The sequence below is a fragment of the Buteo buteo genome, chromosome 12 (assembly GCF_964188355.1).
Source record: "Buteo buteo chromosome 12, bButBut1.hap1.1, whole genome shotgun sequence".
NCBI classification, from domain to species: domain Eukaryota; kingdom Metazoa; phylum Chordata; class Aves; order Accipitriformes; family Accipitridae; genus Buteo; species Buteo buteo.
Genome location: NC_134182.1, coordinates 38208262 through 38233185, shown reverse-complemented (window position 1 = coordinate 38233185; position 24924 = coordinate 38208262). Strand labels below are relative to the sequence as shown.

The 24924-nt window shown below is 63.4% G+C and overlaps 1 protein-coding gene across 1 annotated transcript; it reads left to right on the top strand.

Moving 5' to 3' along the window:
* The first annotated feature begins 441 nt into the window (after positions 1-441).
* Positions 442-24924, top strand: ADGRA2 (adhesion G protein-coupled receptor A2). The gene is made up of 19 exons (XM_075043488.1): positions 442-786; positions 9260-9331; positions 13683-13754; positions 13859-13930; positions 14212-14283; positions 14394-14557; positions 14634-14847; positions 15449-15613; positions 16227-16428; positions 16519-16668; positions 16802-16963; positions 17169-17378; positions 17462-17663; positions 17917-18125; positions 18269-18396; positions 20599-20722; positions 20896-21041; positions 21230-21319; positions 21610-24924. Exons 1-19 carry the CDS (start codon positions 536-538, stop codon positions 22820-22822), a joined length of 3918 nt encoding a protein of 1305 aa, XP_074899589.1. The 5' UTR covers positions 442-535; the 3' UTR covers positions 22823-24924.

Below are 24924 nucleotides of genomic sequence, written 5' to 3'. Positions count from 1 at the left end.
CTTGTACTTATCGCAGCTGGGATGCTACAGCGAAGCATCGCACCGTCCGGACCACGAGCTCCAGCCCTCCCTGCTGATGCCCAGGGCTCCAGGCAGGGCGGGAGCTTCTCGCCCTCTGGGAGGATGCTCTGACCCACGGGGGCCGTAGCCTGGGTTCCCTGTGGGACCCCACGGCGCTCCAGCCCCTGCCCACGGGGGGGAAATCCAGCTTTCTCCCACGCAGGCTCCAGCTTTCCAGGACCGCTCCGAGCTCCGGCCCCTGCCCACGGGGGGGGGGGGGGTGACTCCATCTCTCTTCCACGCAGGCTCCCGCTCCGGGTGGGGAAAAAAGGGGGGGGGGGGGTGTGGAGGCGAGCCGATGCCCTCGGCGGGGCCGGGCCGGGGCGGGGCGGGCCGGGGGAGGCGCCAGGCCCGGCGGCGGAGCGCGGCGAGCGGGGGGAAGGCGGCGCCGCCGGAGCCGCCCCGGGGAGCGGGGCGGCGGCGGGCGCGGAGCCGGAGCCCGAAAGCCCGGAGCCCGTGGCCCGGGGCCGGGGCCATGCGGCGGGCGGCGGCGGCGGCGCTGGTGCTGCTGGCGGCGGCGCTGAGCGGCGGCGGCGGCGGCGGCGGCGGGGGGGGGGCGGCGGCGGCGCGGAGCTGCCCCGTTCAGAGCCTGGGCTGTAAGTGCGGGGCCGAACGGCCCAAAGCGCCCAGCGGTCCCGCCGCACCCCGGCGACGGGTGGTCTGCAGCGGCGGGGGGCTGCCGGTGCCCCCCGAGCCGCGCCTGCTGCCCGACGGCACCGCCACGCTGTGAGTACCGCGGCCCCCGGGTATCGCCACCCCCCGGTCCCCGGGTATCGTCCCCCCGACCCTCGGGTATCGCCCCCCCCGCCTTGCGAAAAGGATGGGAGCCCACGCGTGGGTCGCGGCCAGCCCGCCCCGTACCGCTCGGCGGCCCCTCCCGCCCCGGGGAGGAGGGGAGCTGGGGGGGGGGGGGGGCTGGAGCAGCGGGGAGACCCCCGTAACCCCCACCCACCCACCCACGGCGGTGGGTACCGCTCCCCGGAGCCGCGCTCCCACGGGCGGGCAGGTGCTGGTGGGGCTAAGGGAGATGGGGTGGGGGGGGCAAAGCCCCGCGGTGTCGGGGAGCGCAGGGCAAACGGTGACTTTTTTTCACGTATTTTGTCACTTCGGAAGGGAATCCGTCCCAACAGACGCGTTGCTGGGTTCTGCATAACTTTGTTTAAATTGCGTGAAAGCGGGGTGTTGCGGCTCTAGAATAACGGAAAGGACCCCGCTCTCCCCACGGCGCGGCAGCAGCGCGGGTTTAAAGTGTGGACGTGAGCTGGAAATCCAGGAAACGGGCTCCTTCTCCACGCTTCCCTCCGCAGGGTTTGCTGCCTGAGTGCTGGGAAGGATGTTTTTGTTTGAAAGTGGAAATATTTGCTGAAAAGAAATCGGGAGCAGGGAGCGGGTTTCGGGTTTGCGCAAAGGCTCTACAGCTGCCGCTGGCTTCCTAAAAACTTCCTCGCACCCTCGGTGCCGGGGAGGGTTGGGGTTTCGGCCGACGCTGGCAGCCGGCACGCCTGCTCGCTGCAGCAGCGGATTGCAGGGTTTATTTATAACTCCGGAGGAGATGTTTGAATTAAAATCTGGTTTGGAAGGCAGGGCCGGCAGTGCCGTTGCTGGAGGGAACGTTGCTTTTGCCCAGAGTGTCATCCCGTGAGGGCGGCCGTGCCTGCTTGCCCGCCTGCCCACGCGAGCGTGCCCACGGCCTCGGCTCTCCACCTTCTGCTTCTCGGGGGGGTTTTGTCGGACGCGGCGGAGGATTGGGGCTGCGCAGGGCTGGGCTGGGGGCTGCCGTGCTCCTGGTCCCGTCCACTCTCACGTGCTTGAACCCGCTCGGTCGTGTTGCCACTCACGCGCCGGAGTCGCTGCTGTTTCTAAGCATCTCTTGGTTCTCCACGTGCCGTGCCGCTCGCTGCAAAGGGGCTTCGTTTTGGGGTGACGATGTCCGCTTTGTGAAAACGGGGTGGCTGTGAAGGGGACCCAGCTGACGCCACCGTCCCACACGTGGAGTGTGGCCGTGAAACACGCCTGTGCTGCGTGGGTGCCACGAGCAGGGTCTGAAGTGCGACGGTCGTAATAAAAGCGTAAATCGTGCTGGAGCAGCAGCTCCGATGTGTGTCCTGGGCTTCCCTTGGTGGGGGGACGCTGGGGGGCTGCAGGGCAGGTGGAGGCTGGGCTCTCCAGTCACACTCTCCCTCGGACAGGCTTTGCTCTTCATTTCTTTCCTCCTACGACCCTTTCTTTTACGTCAGCCCCTCGCAAATACCCATGGGGACGTTTGAGTCTTTTGTCAATCTGTATTTGGGAAAAGCATCTGATTAGTTGCCTGCTCTGGTACTTTCTCCAGCATGAGCGAGCGTAACCGCAATGTTGAGCACGAGTCGAGCCCCACTGCAGCCCCGAGCCGGCAAAGCAGCCGAGGAGGGCTGTGTCCAGTGGGACGGGGCGGTTTGGAGCCGTCCGTGCTGGGGCCGGCTCCCTCGGAGGGGCTGGGATGACCGTGCAGAAGCATTAGGGCATTACACGATCCCACTAAAACGTGACATGAAACCTACAGGCGTAGGCAGAAACCTACAAATATGCGGTGACCCTGGGCTCTGCTCTCGTGCAGTAAACATGATTTATTCTAAACCCTTTCCAGATGGAACAATCAAAACCAGAGGCTCCGGCTTCAGGAGAGTCTCCTGGAGCCGCTGGGGTGCGGGCAGGGAGCGGAGGAGGCAGCGGGGCCTGGGCACGTGGCAAGGGCTGCACGTGCCTTGGGGGACACCCCGCTGGGGACAGCCAAATTTGGAGCCCCACGGGTGAGCCGGGTCTGAGCAGGGCTCCTTTGTGTGCCCCGGGGTTGCTCAGCATCACTCTTGTCCCAGTCGCAGGAAACACGTAATGTGTTTTGTGCAGAGCAACGCTTAAAAGCGGAGCCCTGTTCCAGTCTTCGTCCGGTCCGGCCTGGAAGCAGGCGTGCGTTAGCGCTAACGAGCAGCGCTGATGCTGCGCATGGGGGGAGGCTCTTCCCAGCCGCTGCCGGCTGCTGTCCCGGCCGCAGCTCCGGCCGCCTGGGCGATGACTGGGGACACACGGGCGGCCGGAGGAGGTCTGCTGCCCTGCGGGTCCCTCACCCCGGCTCTCATTTGGCTTTTTCCCACACTCTCGGTTTACTTCTTTATTTATCTTTAATTATTAGGCCTGCGCTGAGGAATCCAAGGCTGCCTCTGCGGCAGCTGCTGCTTATTTACCCCCCGCGCCTGAGAAACACTCGCTGGCATCGCAGCCTGCGGATGGGCAGAGCAGGGGATGAGGGACGAGGGATGCCCGTGGCACCGGGGACCTGCCCTTCAGCCAGCGCCGGGCTCGGCCGTGGCGTCCCGGTATCCCGGGGGACGTGGCAGTTTCTCACGGCGAGCCGTCTGCCGAGCGGAGCCGCAGCTCCTTTTCTCTTCCCTCGGCCCCTCGCAGGGATCGCTGCTTTGGGAGAGAGCAAACCAGTGCCCGCAGATGTGGAGCTGCAGAAATTAACTCCATGTGGGGAAACCGCGGTGGCAGGGAACAGACCCGGCACGGCCGGGGGTGCTGGGAACCGGCGGCCCTGCTCCATCGTGGTGATGGGTGCGACGGCCGGGGCCGTGGTGCTGGAGCCCCTGGAGCTGCGGGATGGTGGCACGACAGGGAGACCGGGCGCTTCGGTTCTTGCCTAAATATCCACGGCCGTGCCGGCCATCTCCTGCCGGTCTTTGGTCCTACCTGAGAAACTCGTGCCGTGGGGAGACCTGCAGCCAGTGGGTACGGAGCGGCCTGCCGGGACCGGTGCAGGCAGAAGTGCTGCCTTCATCACGGAGCAGGGAGTCGGCATGGGGACATGTGTGGGGTCCGGCTAGCAGGATGATGCTCACAGGGGTGCGATATCCCTGTGCAACCCCAGCAGACATTACAAGGCGTGTGCTCTCTGACACCTGCCCCGTTTTATACCTAGAGGTTAATTCTTGCCCCCAGCTCGTCGCAGGGAGGAAGGAGGGATGCCAACCCTAACAGACTGACTTGTCACCCCTTTTTGACTCGTAGCCCTGCAGAACTCACCCGGCTGCAGCTGTCTCAGCGGAGTTTGCACCGATACAGCTTGGGGCACAGCGCTTCCCCCAGCCCCTCCATCGTGGTCCAGCCTCCCAGGACCGTGGTCTTCCCGTGGTTCGGGGCTGGGGGGTTTGGCACCTCTCAGGGACATCCCTCCGACGTGACTGCGAGGTGCCGGGGCTCTGCAGACGTGTATTAACAAGGCTTTAATTCCCTCCCCCTCCAGCTGACCCCTGTGCTAATCACCTAATGGAAAAAGCACTGTATCCCTAACGAGACGCAGATAGCTGCGCCGGCCGCGGCCAGCCCCGCTGTCACACGGGCGGGAGCCCAAACCTCTTCCAGATGTGGAATCCCAGCACAGGCCTCATTTATGTGCACAGCTTGATTGCACTGAAATTACAGATTGTCTGCAGGGAATAGAGGGCTTTGACTTATGACCAATTTCCAGTTCTACTTGAACTCCCCTCTCCGAGGCCAGTTTATCCTGGGCCCTGCAGATGGTTTCTTTCCCAAACCTTTTTTCAGCTTTTTATTTGTTATTTATTGGGCTGCAGGTCCGGCAGATTTGGTTTTTCCAGGGGCAGTGGGTCATGGTGCTGCCCGGTGCATCGGAGCACCCCGGCCCTGCCGCCCTGCGCCAGCTCTGGAGGTTTCGCCCTCTCTCCGGGGCTTATTTTTCCTGTGCTAACAAAAGCCGAGGGTTGGAACAATAATTTTCACCGTCCGAAATAGCCCGGCGTGACGCGAGGCTGGAGGCAACGCCCCGCGCACGTCGTGGGGAGGGGAAGAGCCCCCGAGCACCCAAACGAAGTGGGGAGGGGGTGGCCCCGGCCACGTCGAGGGGTCTTCAGCCCCATTGGGGTGGGAGCTGCAGGGTCCCTCTGGGATGCTGCCGCCTCCAGAGCCCTTCCCAGTGCCGGAGCCCTCAGCACCTCTCGCCAGCCCTGGGGCCCCTCTTTTCTCTTCCTAAAATCCCTCTGCAAGCCGGCGAGCTCTGCTCGGGGCGCAGCCTGCGCCGTATCTGCTGCGAGCATATGCTTTGAATTAATGCACTTGGAGAGCAAAAAGCATAGCCGGCCTCCCCGCCCCCACCGCGGCCCCCCCTTATTAACCTCCGTGCCGCTGCCTGTGCCTTTCCCCTGCCTGCACGGGCTGGGGAGCCACCGTCTCCCCGCGTCCTTTTTTGGTTGGGTCCAGAGGAAGTTTATTGTTTCAGCAGCCCAGTTTCTGGAGCCGTTATTTATCCAAGTGGATTCCAGCACGCTTGAAAAAACAATCTTGTTTTTTTCATTTTTTTTGGCTCCTCTTTTTGAGGTGAAAAAAAGAAGAAGAAGGGATCTCTCTATCTCTCAGCCTGCAGCCTCCTGAGGTCCAAGCCCGGAGAGCCCCAGCGCAGGCGGGTTGGAGCAGGGATGCTGAACCCCTTCCAAGGCTGAATCCCCCCAGGATGGGAGGATGCTCCCTCCCGCCGCCCGGCCGCCCCCGTCCCCACCAAGCATCCCCCCATCGTTTCCGTTTGACTCGATGCTCTGGTCCTTAATCCCCGCATTGTCCGGAGAGACTTTTCCAGCCATCGCTCAATTAGCCGATTATTGTCCCAGTGGCGGGGCTGTCCCCGGCAGGCGACGGGAGCCCACCCACCCACCCACCCACCGCTATGCCGAAGGGTCTTGGGGCGGCCGGGTGGGCTGAAGGCGTCGTTTTGGACGGGAGGATGCTGGAGTGGCACGAGGGCGATCGGGCGTCGAGGGCTGGGGGTGCGCGCCGGGCGCATCGCTCCGAACCCGTCTTGGGGGGTACCTCTTGGTGGGGCGTTTGCCGGCGCTGCCGAGGTGAGGAGTCCCAGCCTGGGCTGGAGCCAAGGCACGGCCGAGCGGCGGCTCTGGAGGAGCACAGCTGTGCTTTCATGGCCTGCCAAGCCTGCGGACGGCTGGGACACGGGGGCATCGCGTCCCCTTTGCACCCCCGGCCCCGTGCGGACCCCGGCGAGCATCCGGGGAGCCACCGCAACCCCTGCCCGGCACGGTCCCCAGCCGACCGGTGGCAACAGCCACCTTGGTCACGGCGAGCCGGGGGGATTGGGGGGCAGCGGGGTTTGCTTCCAGCCCCCCATCCCCTTTCCCCCCGCAGCCGATCCCTCCTCCTGGCCAGGAGCAGGGGCAGCTTTTGGAGTTTGAAATCCAGCTGGGGGGTTTGGGTCCAGCCCCGATCCTGTGTGCCGAGGGCTGGGTCCCAGTGTGGGGCCGTGCTGCCCCAGTGGGGCTCGGGGGCTGCTCGCCTGTGACCCCCGTGTGCTGGGTAGGGGTGGTCTTGCAGGCACACTTATTCCATTGTATTTTGGGGTTTCTGAGTTAATGTCCTGTAAGGGGATAATGCCGGGGACCCACATACGGCTCTGTTGCCTGCAGACGCACGGGAACGGAAAATCCTGTGGAGCCTGATGAGAACTTCCTGGAAAAAAAAAAACGGAAAGCATTTTGGAACATAATATCCATAAAACTAGAGAAAACAAAATAAAACCGTGTTTGAGGATGTGAGTTGTAACGGGGGTGCGTGACCTGGCTGGCTTCTACAGGATGGGGAGAAGAAGAGCCAGGGTGGCTACCGAGAAAAAGTTTTACCAGGAAAAAAACCTTTCAGTCAGATCGTTACTGTCAGTGTAATTTTCGTGTGCCGACCGCTCATTTTGGTCAAGGACCTCTTTTCCTTAAGGAAGGGCAGACCAGGCGCCAAGCAGCGGGGTGTCGCAGGGGTGGGCAATGCCCACAGCTCGGGGTCCCCCCACACCGTACCGGGGTCCCGGACATTCCCGTACTCCCCGAGGGGCCAGTGGGTCCGAGGGTGGCTTCACCCTTGGCCAAAGTACCCCACGGGGAGGGTGTCCCACGGCTGTTTTCCCGGCCGTCGGCGGGCGGGTTGCTGGCCCGGCCGCCTGGCTGCAGATCACAGGGGAGGCCGATGGCATGGGGGCCGCGGGAGCGTTGCCTTTTAAGGCGGGGAGTTCTGTTTTTATGGCAGAGGCGCAGATGGTCCCAGGGGTCCGCGAACAAAGCGAGCATCCGCGGCATCGGGGCTCAGCCCTTGGCGGGGGGGGAACCGGGGACTGCAGCTCTCCGGTGCGCTGGCTCCCCGATGCAGGCAGCCGGCTGCCTGCTCTCTGCCTGCCGTGCTGGAAGCACGTCCGTGGTTGTAACCCCCTGCAAAGCCCATGCCCTGGGAGGAGGCTTTGGCGTAGCTGGGTCCAGCATGCCGGAGGCGCCCGGCCTCCCCCCTGCCCAAAGGCTCCACGTGTCCTTGGCCATGCCAAGGACCCCCCTGCCACCCCGGACCAGGGTGCGGGAGCAATCACAGGAGGTCTGAGACCGGAGTCTCCTGCGCTCGTCTGGTTTCTGCGTTTGCAGCTCATGCAGCCCCAAGGACCGTTTCAGCAGGGTCCATCCTGCATCTCAACTTGGCCCCCAAGCCAGGGGGTTTTTGCTTGCCCTAAGCTTTAGCAGGGAGCCCCCGAGGTCCCCCCATGCGCGCGCAGCCTGCGGAGGCTTTGCCGGGTTGTGAAATCTGCTGCCGCTGGAATTAAAACCTTCTGGAGCCGTTGGGGCCGGCACGGCCTTGAGCAACAGCCCCCACCGACGACGTGACGGGGAATCAAGGCACGCCGTGGGGCTGCCGTGCCCGGGAGCCGGGGCTGCTCCGGCAACGATGCTGCTCTGGGAGCATCCCTGCTGCTCCCCGCTCCGGGTGGGATCCCGGGGCTACGAGCACCGTCGGTCGGCGCTGGCGCTCGCTGCTGCAGTGCTGGGGTGAGCCAAACCCTGCGAAAGCAGGGTCCCCGCAGGGAGGAAAGGGCGAGACATGGCCCTGGCCACGACGGCTCCGGCCGCCAGCGTGTGGAAGCAATTTGCAGGCTGGCGGGGCTGCCGGACGCTTCCGCTCCCTGCCGCCGGCCAGGTCGCAGGGCCCCGCGGACACGGCAGTGCCCGGTGGCGGCTCCTCATTAGCACAGGATGCAGCACAAGGTGGGGAGGGGGACTGCCCCCCAACCCTTCCATCCCCACCACCTTTTGGGGGTTTGGCAGCTGCCCCCCGCTTCAATGCAGCCCCCCACCCTGAGCCAGGTCCCGGTCCCGGTCTTGTCCTCTCCCCGGGGCAGCCCCAATGCGGGAGCCCGGCCAGGGAGAACCGAGCGTGGCCGGTGACGGCTGCCACAGGCTGGGTGTTTGGAGGAGACGGAGCTCTGCAGCACACAGCCGCCATTCAGCCCCGCTGCAGAGCCCGCCCGTGTGTAAACAGCCCCGGCTCTGGCCCTCAATGAGCCCTTTTTTCCCCCACGCCTCTCCTCTGGCCGGGGCTCCAGGGTGCCCTCCCGGCCCCGGCTGGCGGCTGCCCCCGCTCCGCTTTTGGATCACGTTTGCCGGTGGAAGTGTCGCCGGTGCCCACGCGGCCGCCCGGGAGCTCCCGGGAAGAACCTCTGGTCCCCGAGAGCCGGCTCCCGTCCCCAGGCTGGGTTCTGGCTCTGCTAATTGCCACTGATGCGCTTTAATGAGCTTCTGGCTGAATTGTCGGGTGCTTGTGCCCTCCCTCCCTCTCCTCTTACCCCACAAGGGCCCCTTTGGCCAGCAAAGCTCTTTATTTTGGGATGAACTCTCAGTGCTGGGAGGCTCCTGGGATGGCCACAGTGCCATGACCGCAGGGGGTCAGGCTGGTGGAGGGCAAGACCTGGGGGTGCCATGGGGTCCCCTCCTGGCTGCAGGTTCTCGGGGTGCCCTCTCGGTATGGGTGCTGGGGTGGGGATCTCATCGCCTGCATATGCAGCTCCTTGCACCCAGGCCCAGGTACAGGAGCGATGCCCCAAGAGCTGGCACAGCCCTGGGCACCTCCAGCCCGGTGCCACCATGCGTGTGGACCACGCCACGGGTTCCTGACACGGCCGTTGCATCCTATGTCCCCACTCGGCCGTGCAAGCCTGTCCCTGAGACTTTCACCATCGCCACCGTCCCGGTGGCACAGGCGGGGCTGCCACTTCTCATGGCAGGTCTGGCCGTCCCCACTCGCCCTCCAGCCCCGTGGGTCACCGGGCCACGGACGGGGGCTGCCTGGCAGGTCGAGTAACGGGGCTTCCCCTCTTCTTCTGCTCTTCCCACAGGCTGCTGAGTAACAACAAGATCACAGTGCTGGAGAACGGCTCCTTCTTCGGGCTGCGGGCTCTGGAGAAGCTGTGAGTGCCCGGCGGGCAGCTGGGGGGGTCATGGAAGGAGGGGTGGGCAGCGGGATGCAGGCAGAGCTTCCATGGGGTGCGAGCAGGACGGGTGCCGGCAGCACTGTCTGGGTCCTGCTCCTGACATCGCTCCCGGGTGCTGCAGTGGGGTTTGCTGCTGGCACCCACGGGCATCCCGGGGACCCCGGGAGCTATGCCGGGGCAGGAGGCAACAGGGGGGGCCGCGGTCCATGGGGGCCGGTATGAAAAGCGACATTGTCCCCCCGAACAAAGTCAACTTTCTTATCTCTCCATGAAAGGCATCTCTATGGAGGGAGCTGTAATAAGGGGAGATTTATGGCCCCCATATGGGTTTGATCTGTAGGTATGCAGGAGCGGGGACCAGCGCACTGAGGGCGTTTTGTTCCCCACCGCGGCCCCGCGAGGGTCTCGTGCATTCCTGCGCCGAGCGGGGCCGGGTGGGCTCCCGCCGTGGGATGCTCACCCGGTGTGATGGTGGCCCAGCTGCCGGCGTCCGCGGGCACTGTGCACCGCAGCCGGCTTCTTCCCTGGCATCGTCTGTGGCACACGGTTGTGGGTTCCCCTTCTGTTGGGTGGCGGGTCCCTGCCCTGCAGCGCCTGGCCTCGCATTTTCCCGCAGGGCATCACTTTGGGTGCAGATGGGCAAGGCAGTGGGGAGGTGAAGGCGGCGGCAGGCAGGGGCAGGCAGCGTGCCCGGGGTTGTGGGGACCCCCCCGGAAAGACACTGCCTGGGCCATTCTGCGACCGCACCGGTGCGTTCTGGCCAGCAGCGGGTCTGGGGAGGGTTACAGCCCGGCTGAGGATTTGGGACAGCCCCAGGACACCGGCTCTGTCAGCTGAGGGGCTTGTGGGGCTCACGGGGGCTCCCCAGGGGCAGCGGGACCCCCAGCCGCCTGCGTTTCATTAGCCCGAACAAGGAAGCGTTTATTAATGCGGATCTTGTTCGAGTTACAGGGCGTGCACCTGCCCCGACCCGCAGCAGAGCCCAACTGCTCCGGCGGGCACGGGGGCTGCGGGGCCGCGCCGTGGCGCCCGGGGTGCACAGTGCCCACTCGTGGCATTGCTCTGGGGTGCGCAGCCTCCGGTGGGTGCCAGCCCCTGGGCAGTGTTCGGTGCCCAGCGCTGTGCGTGGGGTGCACGGTGTCGGGTGGGGGTGCAGGCACCCCGGGGGGCACGGTGCCTGGTGCGTGGCACTGCGGTTGGGGTGCACGGCGCTGGGATGGGGAGCAGGCATGACAGAGCATGGTGTTGGGGCTGGTTTGGGATTTAAAAGTGGTGGAATTCCCCGTGGGCCTGTTTTAGGGGGGGAGTGGGAAGTAGGTCCTTGAGGACCCTGTATCCCTGTAGTCTCCCATGGCCGAGTCCTCCCCAGCGCGGTTCCGAGCGTGGGGTCACCTCTTCCTGCTCCTGGCACCGAGCCTTCATTAACAGGAGGGATTAACATGCGCGCAGGCAGGGAGCAGCTGGGGCTGCCCTGGGCGCTGCACTCACTGGGAAGGGCTGCGGTGGAGCTGGGGGGCTGGCACCCCAGGGGGACCGTGGTTTGGCAGCCCCCGCGGTGCCTGGGGTCCCCTTCAAAGTCTCCGTGCTCTGGGAGAGAAGCCACCCCATGTCACCTCCCGCTCACCTCTGCCGTGCCGAAACCCCACGCGGGTCAGAGGGGGAGCGCCAGCGTGTCTGGGGGGGGGGGTTGTAGGCAGCGCTCCCCCATCCTGGGCCGGCCAGCATCACGCTGCACCGCGCCTGATTGCTCTCGACAGGAGCCGTAATTGTTTTCATCGGGTCGGTTTGGGGCCGCGGCGCAGACATGCCCCGTGGAGGAACCGCGCTGGTGTGGCGGGGACGCAGTGGGGGCTCCGGGGCCCCTCGCTTCTCGTCCTGGGGCTCGTGGGGCCCCTGCCCACCCTGGCTGCCCACCGTGGGTGCTTCGGCATCCCAACACGATGGGGAGAAACCCGTTCCCGGGGTCTCAGCGGTGTGCGGGGTGCCCCCACAGACCACCGCCCCTCCGAGCTTGCAGCTTGGCATCTCCAGTGATTTGTAGCGGCGTAATGAGATTAATGAGTCTGAGCGGGGCCGGTATGCAGCCGAGGCGGCCGCGCTCATTAGCGCAGCCCCGCTTGGGAACGTCCTGCCCTCCGCCCGGGCCAGCGCTTCCCCCCTTGGGGCTTCGGGCTGCGAGGGGGGCTCGGCTGGGTGACAGCATGGGTGACGGGGATGGAGTCCGTCCATCTGTCCGTCTACACCGGGCTGCGGCGGGTGCTGCTGTGCACAGGGAGCTGCGTGTGTGGCTGCGGGCTCAGCCCCGGCGTGCCGGGCTCCTTGCAGCTACACTGGGCTGGATCAGGCCCTCTGTGGCGGGATTTGCTGCGCGCGTCGAGGCTCGCTCCTCGGGGCAGGAGGCGGTTGCTTTGCAGGGTCCCCATGCGCGCACGGTGGCGGGGGGGGGGTCCCTGTGCACACGTGGCACTGTGCCGCTGCCGGCTCGCTCGTGCCTGCAGCACGTCACCCCGCCGGGGCAGGGGGAGGAGGGGGTCCGGGACCGGCGGAAACGCGAAGGCAAACAACTGCAGTGCCGAGAGAAGAGCCTTATCGTAAATCAGCAGCAGCAGCAGCCCCGGGCCCCCGGCCAGCGGGGAGGAAGTGACTGAGCGAGGAAGGCTCCCCGCGGGGCCGTGCGCCGGGCTGGCCGTGAGCCCCCGGTCCCAGCGCGGTCCCCAGTGGGTCCCATCCCTGGCCGGTGGTCCCCTGCAGCCCCCAGCCCCCGGCTGCAGGCGGACAAGAGCCAGGAGCACCGAGTTTTGCCAGCGGACGTGTTTTGGCCGCTGCATCCCCGACCGCCGCGGGCCATGCTGGTGGTGTGTGCTGGGTGGGCGTCCGGGACGCGGGGGTCCCTGAGGACCTCCGGCTGGGTCCCGGTGGAGATGGTCTCCCTGGACGTGTATGGACGGGTGTTTTCAGGAGGGGTGTCTGCAGGACGGGTGTTCGTGCAGCGGGTGTTGGCGTTGGCGGCGTTGGCGGCGTTGGCGGCGTTGGCGATGCAGGTGAGCGGAGCTGTTCCTTCAGCACCGGCGCTCACCTGGCCCCTGTGCACACCTGCCTGCACTCCTGCCTGCACTCCTGCCTGCACTCCTGCCTGCACACCCGGCCGGGCACCCGGCCATCGGAGCTGGCAGGACATGCTTTTGCCCATTGCAGGAGGTTGGGGAAGGCAGGTGTGGGCAGAGCTGTTGTGTTGGCCGAACGGGGCCAGGATGATGCCGGCCAGGAAGGTGTCACACCGCATTTCTCTTCCCTTCCCCTGGTTTGCACCGCGGGGCCGTGCGGCTCCGCACCGAGCCCTGCCTGTTTGGGGTCAGCTGGGGACCCGCAGGAGCCACGTGTGTAAGTTTTAGTCCGGAAGCGAAGCATGTCTGCGTGTTTACGGTGTGCAGGCAGCATCGCCTGGGTTTCCTCTCCCTGCGTGGCCCCTCGCGTCTCACCAGTGGGACCCCCGCACCCGCCTGCACCCCAGGACTTTTGCAGGAGGGTTTGCACCGCTCCCCCATCCCGGCTGTCAGCTTGTAGCCTTGAAACAAGGGCTGCGGCTCACGAGGTGTCCCCGGTGCCGCACGCAGAGCAGTGGGCGACCCGGCAAGGAGCACCGTGGAGACCGCTATAAATAAAGACGGCATTGCCATATGGATCCCATTTCCTCTCCCGGCCAGCACTGGTGCTCGACAGGAGCTGCCTTACCGGTCCCCTGGGCTGGACGGAGTGGCCAATGCCACCGGTGCTCCCCACCAGTGATGGCAGCCACCCCGCACCGGCGCACGCCTGGCTTGCCTCTGATTAGATACGTGCCTTCAATCAGGCTAATAACCCAAACAAGCTTCCTGTGGGCCGCAAAGTCCTTTTGGGGCCATGCTGGCAATTGCAGCAGGGTCTTATCCAGCACGCAGGAGATAACCCGCCGGGATACGGCTGCTCCGGAAACAATGCGCAGGAGGGATGGCAGCCACCGCCAGCGTGCGCGGGCGTGCGATGCTCTGCGGTGCGCGCTCAGAGCGTGCAGAGGGGCTGGCATCCCCCCCGCCGCGAGCGGCGGGGAGCCTCGCGCCTTCCCTGCGCCCTTTGGAGAGATAACGAGAGGGAAATGGGACGGAAAGCTGCTAATGAGGCTCTTGCACGGGGTTTTGCAGCGCCCGGGGTTGCTGAGGAACCCGCGCGTGGGAGATGGAGGCTGGGAGGGCATCGGGCTGCTCTCGTGCCCTCGGTCCCACGGCGTTGTGTCTGCTGTGGATGGGGCTCCCCGCTGCGCACCCTGAGGTCTGTGTCTGTCTCCCCGCAGGGACCTGAAGAACAACCTGATCAGCACGGTCCAGCCGGGCGCCTTCCTCGGCCTCCCCGAGCTGAAACGTCTGTAAGTGCCGGCGCAGCCCCCGAGGGAGCACCCGGGGCTGGCCCGGAGGGAGCGGGCGCAACGGGGCGTCCCCAGCCCTGACGGCCCCTCCGCTTGCCTTGCAGGGATCTCTCCAACAACCGCATCGGCTGCCTGAGCGCCAGCGTCTTCCAGGGGCTCCCCAACCTCCTCAGGCTGTAAGTAGCTCCCTGGGGAGCCCCTGGCCAGCCCCGTCCTCTGGCTCTCGAGAGGAGCCCCCGGGGCATCGCTGGCAGTTTTGCACCCCGTGCTGCATCCCAAGGCTGGCTCCTACCTTTTGCCTCCGGCTGGCACATTAAGGGGCTCGTTAAGCTGCGGCTGCCCCGTGCCCACCTTTGTCAGGTGCCATGGTGGGGTGTGCAGGCACAGCGAGGGGCCTGGGAGGTGTTCCCTCTCCCGGCAGGTCCCCTCCACGCCGCCTTTCTCTTCTGTCCCGCAGGAACATGTCCGGGAACATTTTCTCCAGCCTCCCGCCTGGCGTCTTCGACGAGCTCCCCTCCCTGAAAGTCGTGTGAGTTTGTGCCCCAGGATTTTGGCACCCAGGGGCATCCCTGCCAGAGGGTCTCCGGGCTGGTGGCGTGCCCCGGCCCCGCGGGCGCCCCGTGACGCCGGCCCTTGCAGGGACTTTGCCACCGAGTACCTGACGTGCGACTGCAACCTGCGGTGGGTGCTGCCCTGGGCTCGCAACCGCTCGGCGCAGATCTCGGAGCGGACGGCGTGCGTTTACCCCCGGCACCTCCACGCCTTCCCCCTGCGCAGCGCGCGGGAGAACCAGCTCCGTTGCGGTGAGCCGGGGCCGGGGCGGGGGCGGTGGGGGCAGGCGGGGGCGCGGGCTCACCCGGCCGGCTGTGTCCCCCGCAGCGGGCGCCCCGGAGCTGCACACCCACCACCTCATCCCGTCGCTGCGCCAGGTGGTTTTCCAGGGCGACCGGCTGCCCTTCCAGTGCACCGCCACTTACTTGGACAACAGCACCCAGATCCGATGGTATCACAACCGCGAGCTGGTGGAGGAGGACGAGCGGACGGGCGTCATCGTGGAGGAGAGCCTCATCCATGACTGCACCTTCATCACCAGGTCAGGGATGGGGATAGGATGGGGACGGGGATGGGAATGGTGACAGAGATGGGGGTGGAGATGGAGATGGGGGCAGTGATAGAGCTGGAGATGGTGATGGAGATGAGATGAGGACAGTGATGGAGCTGAAGATGGGGAAGGAGATGAGATGAGGACACTGATAGAGATAGAAACAGTGATAGAGATGGGATGGGGATGGAGATGAGATGAGGACAGTGATGGAGATGGAGATGAGGTGGGCATGGAGATGAGATGGGGACAGTGATGGGATGGGGATGGAGATGAGGACAGTGATGGAGATGGGATGGAGATGGAGATGAGGTGGGCATGGAGATGAGATGGGGACAGTGATGGAGATGGGATGGGGACAGGGATGGAGATAGGATAGGGACAGCAAGGGAGACGAGATGGGGATGGGGATGGACACTCGTGGCTGCATAGCTTGCTGGTTTGCGGGTACCAAGTGCCATGGGTGGGATGCCAAGTGTGGGCCCCTCCTGTGTTTCATGGTGTGTCCCCACGTGTCCAAGCTTGGGGGACCACTGCTGTGGGTTTGCTGTGGGGCAGACCCACCGTGCCAGCCCGTCCCCTCTGCCCGCAGCGAGCTCATCCTCTCCAACATCCACGTCTCTGCCAACGGCGAGTGGGAGTGTTCCGTCTCCACCTCCCAGGGCAACGTCAGCAAGAAGGTGGAGATCGTGGTGCTGGAGACATCCGCATCCTACTGCCCTGCCGAGCGGGTCACCAACAACCGTGGCGACTTCAGGTAGGGACGGGCAGTGGCCTGGCCACAGGGTGGCTGCCGTGGCAGAGTGGGGGTCTGCGTGGTGCGTGCCACGTACAGCGTGAGCGGTGCGTGCCGGGGCGGGGGGCTCACCGCAGGTGACCGGGCGTCTGGTAGCGATTAGCGGCTGCAGGGAGCGTGAGCGCTTTTGAAGCGTTTCCCGTGCCGACGGCGCAGCCCGGCTCCAGCAGCAGAGGTGTTGGAATTTCTCTGGCATGAGACGAAAGGCTCCGGGCGCCTGCTGTAACCCCAGCGGGGCCGTTACGGAAAATAAATTACTGGTACAGTCAATGTGGCTTAAATTAGCGGTGCCCCCCCTGCCGCCCGCTGCTTCCCTCTGTGCTGTGCTGAGCCGAGCGGGCTACGGGACTGGGGAGGGGGCGGCAGCTTTCTAGGGAGCATCGCCCTCAGCCCCCCTGGAGCCAAGGGGAGGCAGGGGCTTTTGGGAGGGATTTGGGGGCTGTGGTGCCCATGGGCCGTGGCGTGGTGCTGGGCAGGGGGAGCAGGCTGGGGCGGGTGTGGGTGCCCGTCTGCAGCAGGATGGGGGCTGCTGGTGGCAAGTGCCTCACGGTCACCATCTAATCGGCATCCGCAGGTGGCCCCGCACCCTGGCAGGCATCACCGCCTACCAGCCCTGCCTGCAGTACCCCTTCGCCGCGGGGCCGGCTGGCGGGGGCTCGGCGGCGGAGAAGCAGGCATGGCGGCGCTGCGACCGCGCCGGGCGCTGGGAAGAGGGCGACTACTCCCACTGCCTCTACACCAACGACATCACCCGCGTCCTCTACACCTTCGTGCTGGTGAGCCGAGGACCGGGAGGGGGCTTGGCCGTGCCTGGGGGCTGGCACAGCTGGTGACCGTCCCCCCACCGTGGTCATGCCGCTCTGCAGATGCCCATCAATGCCTCCAACGCCCTGACCCTGGCTCACCAGCTCCGCGTCTACACGGCCGAGGCGGCCAACTTCTCGGACATGGTTGATGTTCTCTACGTGGCCCAGATGATAGAGAAGTTTATTGGCTACGTGGACCAGATCAAGCAGGTAACGAGCGCTGCTCCTGTCCCCTGCTTGCCCCAGTGCTACGGAGTGGTTTTGGGGTTGAAAAGCATGAATTGGGGTGTTTGCCGCTGGGGATGGCAGTAGCTCTTTGCGGAGCCGCTTGCTGTCCTCGCAGCTGACGGACGTGATCGTGGAGATGGCCAGCAACATCATGCTGGTGGACGACCACATCCTGTGGATGTCGCAGAAGGAGGAGAAGGCTTGCACTAGCATCGTCCGCTCCCTGGAGAAGATCGCTGCCCACACACTCAGCAGCAACTCCCAGCACATGGCGGTGGTGAGTCGGGGGGCAAGGGGGGCTGCCTGGAGATGGGGGGGAGGAGGAGGAGGTGGTTGGGCTGCTGGTGTGGGGTCTGCCTGTGCTGGGGGTCTCTCTGGTCATGCTGGGGGTCTCTGCCTGAGCTGGGGGTCTCTTGTCCATGCTGGGGGGGTCTTTGGCCGTGCCAGGGCTGATGGCCACCCCGCGGCGCTGTGCCTGGCAGAACTCACGCAACATCGCCTTCGAGGCGTACGTGGTGAAGCCCGAGAGCTACGTGGGGCTGAGCTGCGTGGCTTTCCAGCGGCGAGACGGGGGTCCGGCTGGGCGTCCCCCCCCAGCTGAGCGGGGGGCTGAGCCCGTGCCCGACCAGCAGCTGAGGCTGCGCTGCACCACGGGGCGCCCCAACGTCTCCCTGACCAGCTTCCACATCAAGGTATGGGTAAGCCGGAGGACCAAGGCGAGGGTCCTGGGTGGCAGGGACTTGGCCCTTGCTCACCAGTGACCATGCACCCGCAGAACAGCATCGCCCTGGCCTCCATCCAGCTGCCGCCCAGCCTCTTCGCCAGCCCCGTCCCGTCCACGCCGCTGGCCGACTGCAAGCTCCAGCTGCTGGTCTTCCGCAACGGCAAGCTCTTCTGCAGCACGGGCAACTCCTCCCGCTTGGCCGACGACGGCAAGCGCCGCAGCGTGGCTACGCCGGTCATCTACGCCGGGACCTGTAAGGGCTGCCTGTTATCAGGGGGGCTGGGGTGCCCCATGTGGGGCTTTTCTTGGGGGATGGAGCTCCATGGGGGTCCTTGGGCTGTGCCCTGGTGCTCCTGCAAAGCAAAGCCATCCCTGGGGGTCTTCCTGGGGAGGTGGCAGTGTGCTTATGGGATGCAGTGGGGGGGACCCCTATGCCCAGCCCCCTTTGAGGGGACAGGCAGAGGGGTGTCTGTCGTCCTGCTGACCAGATTTCTCTGTTGCTGCAGATGGCTGCGGAGTGGGAAACCTGTCAGAGCCGGTGGCCGTGTCGCTGCGGCACCCCGGGGAGGGTGCAGACCCGGTGGCCGCATACTGGAACTTCGAGGTGCTGGGGGGAATGGGGGGCTGGAGCGCCGAGGGGTGCCAGCTGGCCGCCCGGGAGCCCAACGTCACCTCCCTACACTGCCGGCACCTCAGCAACGTGGCTGTGCTCATGGTAGGTGGGGGGCGAGCAACAGCGTTGGGAGCCTTGGCCGGGGCAGGGGTGCGGAGCCTGAGGGCTGCAGGGGGGTGGTGGGGTGGGATGGGAGGACGGGGACGGGTGGCACGGGGTCTGACGGGCTGTGCTGTGCCATGCAGGAGCTGAGCGGTTTCCCCAGCGAGGCGCGAGGCGCGGTGGAGGTGCTGCACCCGGCCATGTACACCTGCACGGCCGTGCTGCTGCTCTGCCTCTTCACCACCATCATCACCTACATCGTCAACCACGGGTGGGTGAGCGTCTTGGTGCCAGCCTTGGCCGTGGTGATGGTTGGAGGGGCTGTGCTTGGGGGGGTGTCTCTGTGGGCAGCTGGAGGAGCTCCCCAGTTGCTGCCAACGGCTGGGAGGAAGGTGTGCGGGGATGGCTGTCCAGGAGATGACCATCCAGGGGATGGCCCTTCAGGAGATGGCCCTCCAGGAGAGGGGCTTTCAGGAGATGGTCCTCTAGGACGTGGCCCTTTAGGACATGGGTTTTGAGGAGGTAGCCCTCCAGGAACGTGTTGCCTGGCAAGTGGCACTGCCACAGGAGCCGGTGTGGGGCGATGGCTGGATGCGTCCTGCCTTTATGGCGATGGGGGCCTTGGGCTGGTTGGCTGTGTCTTGTCCTGCAAGGTGAGGTATGGAGGAGGTGAGTGGGACTTTGAGGGTGGGAGTGAAGACCCCCTGAGACCTCGTTGGGTCAGAAATGGTGAACAGCTGGGACTCAGGGATGGGATCGCCCCATCCCTGGGGCCAGTGAGCCCCCAGGCAAGGGGACAATGGGGCGCTGGGCAGCGGAGCGGTGGGCTGGACAGGAGCAGGAGGGCCTTCCCTCTACAAAAGCAGTGCCCCATGAGCGAGCAGGATGGAGTGAACAGGACAATTCTTAGCAAAGGGCAGGAGCAGGGCCAGCCGTGCTGCCAGAGCCTCATCCCAGGCCGGTGCTGGGCTCCCTCCAGGGGCAAAGGCTCTCCACCGCTCCTCCATCACCCCTGCAAGGCAGCAGCGAGCAGAGCTCAGCAGCGGGTCCTGTGCGGAGCCCCAGGCGCAGCAGCAGCCCCTCACTGCCCCAGTTAACACCGAGCCCACCCTCCGCCCCCCGACCAGGATGCAGAGGGGTCCAGGGCAACAGTCGCTGCATGAGCCAGGGTGAGACCATCTCAGCAGGCCACCTACCAACAAGCTGCCTTCTTTAAAGCGAAAAGAACACAGCAATAGTTATACCTAACACTTAACGAGTACTTGATGAGACACACATAAGGCCAAAGGAAGAGCCTTCCGCTCTAAGCAAAACAAACACTAACGAAGCCAAGCATTGCTCTCGGTCCACATCTGTTACCCTGTACCCAACAGGAACGATTATATCTAACACTTAACAAGCACTTAATGAGATACATATAAGGCCAAAACATTCCTCTTACTATAAGTGAAACAAACACTAATAAAGTCAATCAACATTGTTAGCTAAATCTATTATCTATTTCTCAGGAAGAACCCAATAATAGGTATTATATCTAACAAGTACTTAATGAGATAAATATAAGGCCAAACCATTCCTCTTATTATAAGTGAAACAAACACTAACAAATTCAAGCAGCATTATTAGCCCACATCTATTACCATTTTCTCAGAAAAAAAACAACCAATAATAAGTATTATATTTAACACTTAACGAGCACTTGATGAGATACACAGAAGGCCAAACCGTTCCCCTTACTGCAAGTGAAGCAAACACTAACAAAAAGTCAAGCAACACTATCAGTCCACATCTAGCTATCACCTATTTGGAAGAACCCAACAGTAATTATTATATCAAATACTTAACAGTACTTAATGAGATACATATAAGGCCAAGCCATTCAGTTTATGATAAGTGAAACCACTATTAACAGTTAAAGCCAAGCAACACTATCAGTCCACATCTAACTACTACCCGGTTGGAAGAACCCAGTAATAATTATAATATCTAACACTGAACAAGTACTTATTTAGATAACTGTAAGGCCAAGCCATTCCCGTTGCTATAAGTGAACCAAACACCAGCAAAGCCAGGCGGTGCTATCAGCCCACATCTCGCGATGGAAACGCGATGCTGCCCAGCCAAAGCCAGGAACAACCCAGAGCCAGGGGCACTAGAAGAGCATCCCTTCCCTCCAGCCCAGCTCCTGCCGTCCCCTTCCCTGCATCCCAGCACCGCTGGCTCCCTGACGAGAGCCCCGTGACGGACACGTTGCCAGCAGCTACGAGCAGTCCTTCACCCACATGCACGCACTTATGTGCACGGCTTCTTTTATCAGCCATACAGTTGCCGGGCTGGGGACGGGCTGTGTCGGAGCATCCCTCCAGAGCAGCGGAGGCAGAATTTGTGCTGTGGCTCTCTCACATGCCGCAAATAACTGTCCCTCTCAGGGCCGGGCAGGAGCTCACGGGCGCCCGTTGTGCTTCTCTTCCAGCACCATCCTCATCCCGCGGAAGGGCTGGCACATGCTGCTTAACCTCTGCTTCCACATCGCCATGACGGCCGCCATCTTCGCGGGAGGCATCACCCTCACCGGCTACCTGATCGTCTGCCAAGCGGTTGGTACCAGGGGAGAGGGAACAGCCACCACACGCTGCTCGGGGCTGCTTTGCAATTCGCAGAGCCCAGCACGGCGAGGTTTCACCCTGCCGAGACCTGCAGGACAGTGACCGGTGGGGACGCAGCCATGTCTGCAGCATCTCCCTTCCCGACCGTTGCCTCTGCCCCACAGGTCGGCATCATCTTGCACTATTCCTCCCTCTCCACCCTGCTGTGGATGGCCGTGAAAGCCCGAGTGCTTTACAAGGAAGCGACCTGGAAGGCACCGCAGCAGCCGGACGGGGAAGCATCCCAGCCGGCCCCCAGACCCATGCTACGGTACGAATGCCCCTTCCCCTCGCCCCGGCCCCGCGGGGGAGCAGGGAGCCGGGGGAGCTTCCCCTGCCCCACGTCCAGAGGCTGGGCAGGACTCGCTCTGCCGTACAAGCCCATTCCACCCGCAGCCGTGCCGCGCTCTCCTGAGGACTCGCTCCGGGTGTGCGGTGACACCGTCCCCCCCCGTGCAGGTTCTACCTGATCGCCGGCGGGATCCCCCTCATCATCTGCGGGATCACAGCAGCCGTCAACATCCACAACTACCATGACAACAACCCCTAGTAAGTGTCCCTGCTCGACCATGCCTTCCTCCCCAAAACAGGTGGCCTCCTTCCACCTGGGCAAGGGGAACCAGCAGTGCCAGGAATCCAGGCAAGCTTGGGAAAGGCTGGTGAGATCTTTCCCAAGAGCTATCCCTATATTGGGAAAACAACAGCCAGGCAGCCAGCATGCCTCCGCAGAGCCCGTGCCATCGGGCCAGGGAGGCTGAGCATCACGGTACCACGATGCATGGCTGCCGGCTGCACAGGCACCCAGGTCTGCTCATCAAAGCCCCTTTCCTCCCGTACAGCTGCTGGCTGGTGTGGCGGCCCAGCTTGGGGGCTTTCTACGTCCCCGTGGCTTTCATTTTGCTCGTCACCTGGATTTACTTTCTCTGCGCCGGGCTCAGCCTCCAGTGCCGACCGTCGCGCCGGAAAGACGTCCCCGAGCCGCTGGAGCCGCCACCGCGGCTGGGGGGTACCAGTGACATCCTGACAGACTCCGGGTCCATCTCGGTCACGCTGAACTCAGGGCCGCCCTGCCCCGAGGCGGATGGCGTCTACTCTCTGCAGGTGCAATTCTGGGCACTGGTGACCACCCACGCCTTGTACATCGCCCTGTGGACGTTCGGCGCCATGGCCGTGTCCCAGCGCTGGTACCTGAACATCGTCTTCAGCTGCCTCTACGGCGTCACCGCCGTGGTGCTGGGATTCTTCATCTTCATCCACCACTGCGTCCGGCGCCGGGACGTCCTCAACTCCTGGTTCTCCTGCTGCCCCTCCTACAGGAACGCGCTGCCCATGCAGGCGTATGTCCACCCCGGGCTGGTGCCGGAGGACGGCTCGCAGGTCTTCATCGGCTGCGACCCAGAGGCGGCTCACTCCGCCGCCTCCTCCTCCTCCTCGCCCAGCAGTGCCAGCTCAGCTGGGGGCCGCTGCAAGCTCACCAACCTGCAAGTAGCCCAGAGCCAGGCGGACGCCCGGCCGGCCGCCTGCCCGGAGCCAGACCCCACTGATGGCAAGATCACCGGTGCCAGCAGGCACACCAGCAACCTCCACGGCCGCAGGAACCACCGGGGCAGAACTAAACCCTGCCGGGACGGGAAGCACCACCGCTTGAAAATGCTGCGGGGCCCCTCCTCGGAGCATCCCTCCAGCGAGAGCGGGAGCCTCCACAACAGCCACTCCGAGAGCTACCACAGCGGCAGGAACAGCCCCGTCAGCAGTGGCCGTGTGGGGCCACGGCCCCCCCAGGATGGGGAGACGGTGCCCAGCCACTCGGAAGGCAGCGACGGCGGTCGGCGGGCGCCTGACTTTGGCGAGGCTCGCCGGAGAAGCGCCAGCAGGGACAACCTGCGGCAGGCCAGCGCCGCCGAGAAGGAGGCGAAGCGCCGGTCCTACCCGCTCAACGTGGCCAGCCATAACGGCGGCTTCAAGGGCAGCAAATACGACATCAACCTGGCCAGCGCCGACAGTGTGGCCGGGATGAAGACCGGCCTCTGGAAGAGCGAAACCACCGTGTAAGGGTGGGGAAGGACTGGATGGCCGCAGCACTGCAGCATTTTCCTCTGGGAGCCACGGCCGGAGCCGCTCAGGGCATCTGTGAAGAGGTGATGCTGCGGGAATCGCCACGTGCACTAGTGGGGACGGGCGGCATGGCCGGGGGCTCCGGCTCTCCCCGGGTGGAAGGCGATGCCGAGCCCGACCCGTCCCCGTGGAGGCTCAAAGCTTCCCACGGCAACGCCGGGATCTCGGTGTGAAAGGCAATCCTTGCTCTTCAGCAGCCTGAATTGCAGCTGTACTTTAATCACTCCTGCATGTCACTTAAGACTGATCCTAAATGCTATTTTATAATATACAGAGGAAACAAATGTCTATTTTTCAAAGCTATATTATTGAATGTATATATGTATAGACAGATCAGTAAGTGATGCGAGTGCCTCGTTACCAACCAGTGTTCTCTGGGAGCGGGCATGCCCCCAGGCGCTTTGGCAATAGCCCGCTCGTGCCACGACTGCAATATTCCCGCCGAGGGGACCACACCAAGTGCCCTTTACGTACAGGCACTATAGCACCGATGCCTGTGTGACCCCAGCCTGAGCAAGCTGCTTCTGAGCAAGTCAGAGAGCAGCTTCTCCGTCTGAAATGTTTTTACATGCAAAAGTTTTTATCCACGTGTGTTAGACGCCAGCGTTCAGCCCTGTGGGTTACGCGGCTGCCAAACTAAAAGCCATATTGCAAAGCAAGCACAAGGTAAGAGGAGCCTCAGCTCCAAGGCGAGGCAATTGTCTGCACTGTTCTAATGCCAGACACTAAAATCACAGCCAGAAAAGGCTCCCAAGCCCTCAGAGGCATAAGCTATGCAATGGGGTGGGCTGGCGGAGCCGTGCTGCTGCCGGAGCCGAGACTGACCCTCTCCACCAAAGCACCAAAGAGCCAAGCTGTGGGCAGAGACCCAAAGCAGGTCCTTGTCCTTAACCCAGGGATGCACGCTCAGAAAATACTTGGGTTTGCTCTTAGGAAGGCAGAGAAACCCCCCAGCTCCCAGCCTCGCACTTGTGTAAGATGAAACTGCCAGGGAGCAGGGGCCGTTCCTGGGAGAGCGGGAGAACAATGCCAATTAATTAGGGACCTTCCTTGGACAGTTAACAGGATATGTTCAAAAGGCTGGAACTTGGATAAGCACTTATTTTTCCCCATTTAAAAACAAGTCCCCTCTTTTTTCTAGCATGCATATAAAAAAGCCACACTGCAGACAGCAGCAGGCTCTGGGAGCCGTCCCCTGCCAGGTCTTGAAGGTTTCTTAAAAGAAGAGAAGGTTGCTTACCCTGCAGCCGGGCAAGGAGCACCCCATCACTGTGCTGGTACAGTACAGCTCTACCTGCTGCCTGCCCCTGCCCACACTGGACCTGGGCTGTATTTCACCCCTCGTCCGGCACTGAGCCCGGCTGACGCCAACCCCAACTGCAAAAGTGATGCAGAGGAGATGGGATGGGAGCCTGGTGCCTCCTCCGCCCTTTCCAGCCTCCCCTTGCCTCAGTTTCCTCCTGTGTGCAAATGAGTTTAATTATTTAGCTACCTCCCAAGGGGTCACCAGGACCAGGCAGGGGCCGGCGGGGAGGGAGAGCCACAGGCAGTGGAGGAAAAGGCACTTAGTGGTGGATTTGTCTCACCTGCAGAAACCCTGGGGGAACCCTCACCCCGCAGGGCAGGGGCAGCCTGGGCTTAATGCAGTTCTGCCGCTCCCCACCTGCCTTGACTTCTCTGCCCAACCGACAGCTTAAACCACATTTCACTGCACCTGGTTATTTAATACAATTTAAATCCTTATTGTCGATACTGCAGCCTACATGGTCTTGCTGATGCTGAGTTGTTATATATGCTTGCTGCACTGTGACAGTATTATATAAAAAGCTTTGTATTATTAATTACTTTTTTTTTGTCTGTTTACATTACAAGCAAATGACATATCAACAGAGAGCTTCTTGCAATATACATGGGGGAGGGAGGGGAAAGTATGCCAAAGAAATGTCTTTAAAGGGGTCTTTTTGCATTTTTATATAAATAGAATGTTTCTAGCAGATATGTTTTGTTTAATATATTAAAGATTTGCCAATCTGCCAAGA

Excerpts from the sequence above, each read along its gene's own strand:
- ADGRA2 (XM_075043488.1), top strand. The coding sequence starts at position 536 with ATGCGGCGGGCGGCGGCGGCGGCGCTGGTGCTGCTGGCGGCGGCGCTG. Across the intron at positions 13,755-13,858 it reads CTCCCCGAGCTGAAACGTCT|GGATCTCTCCAACAACCGCA; the intron begins GTAAGTGCCGGC and ends CTTGCCTTGCAG. Across the intron at positions 17,664-17,916 it reads GGTCATCTACGCCGGGACCT|ATGGCTGCGGAGTGGGAAAC; the intron begins GTAAGGGCTGCC and ends CTGTTGCTGCAG.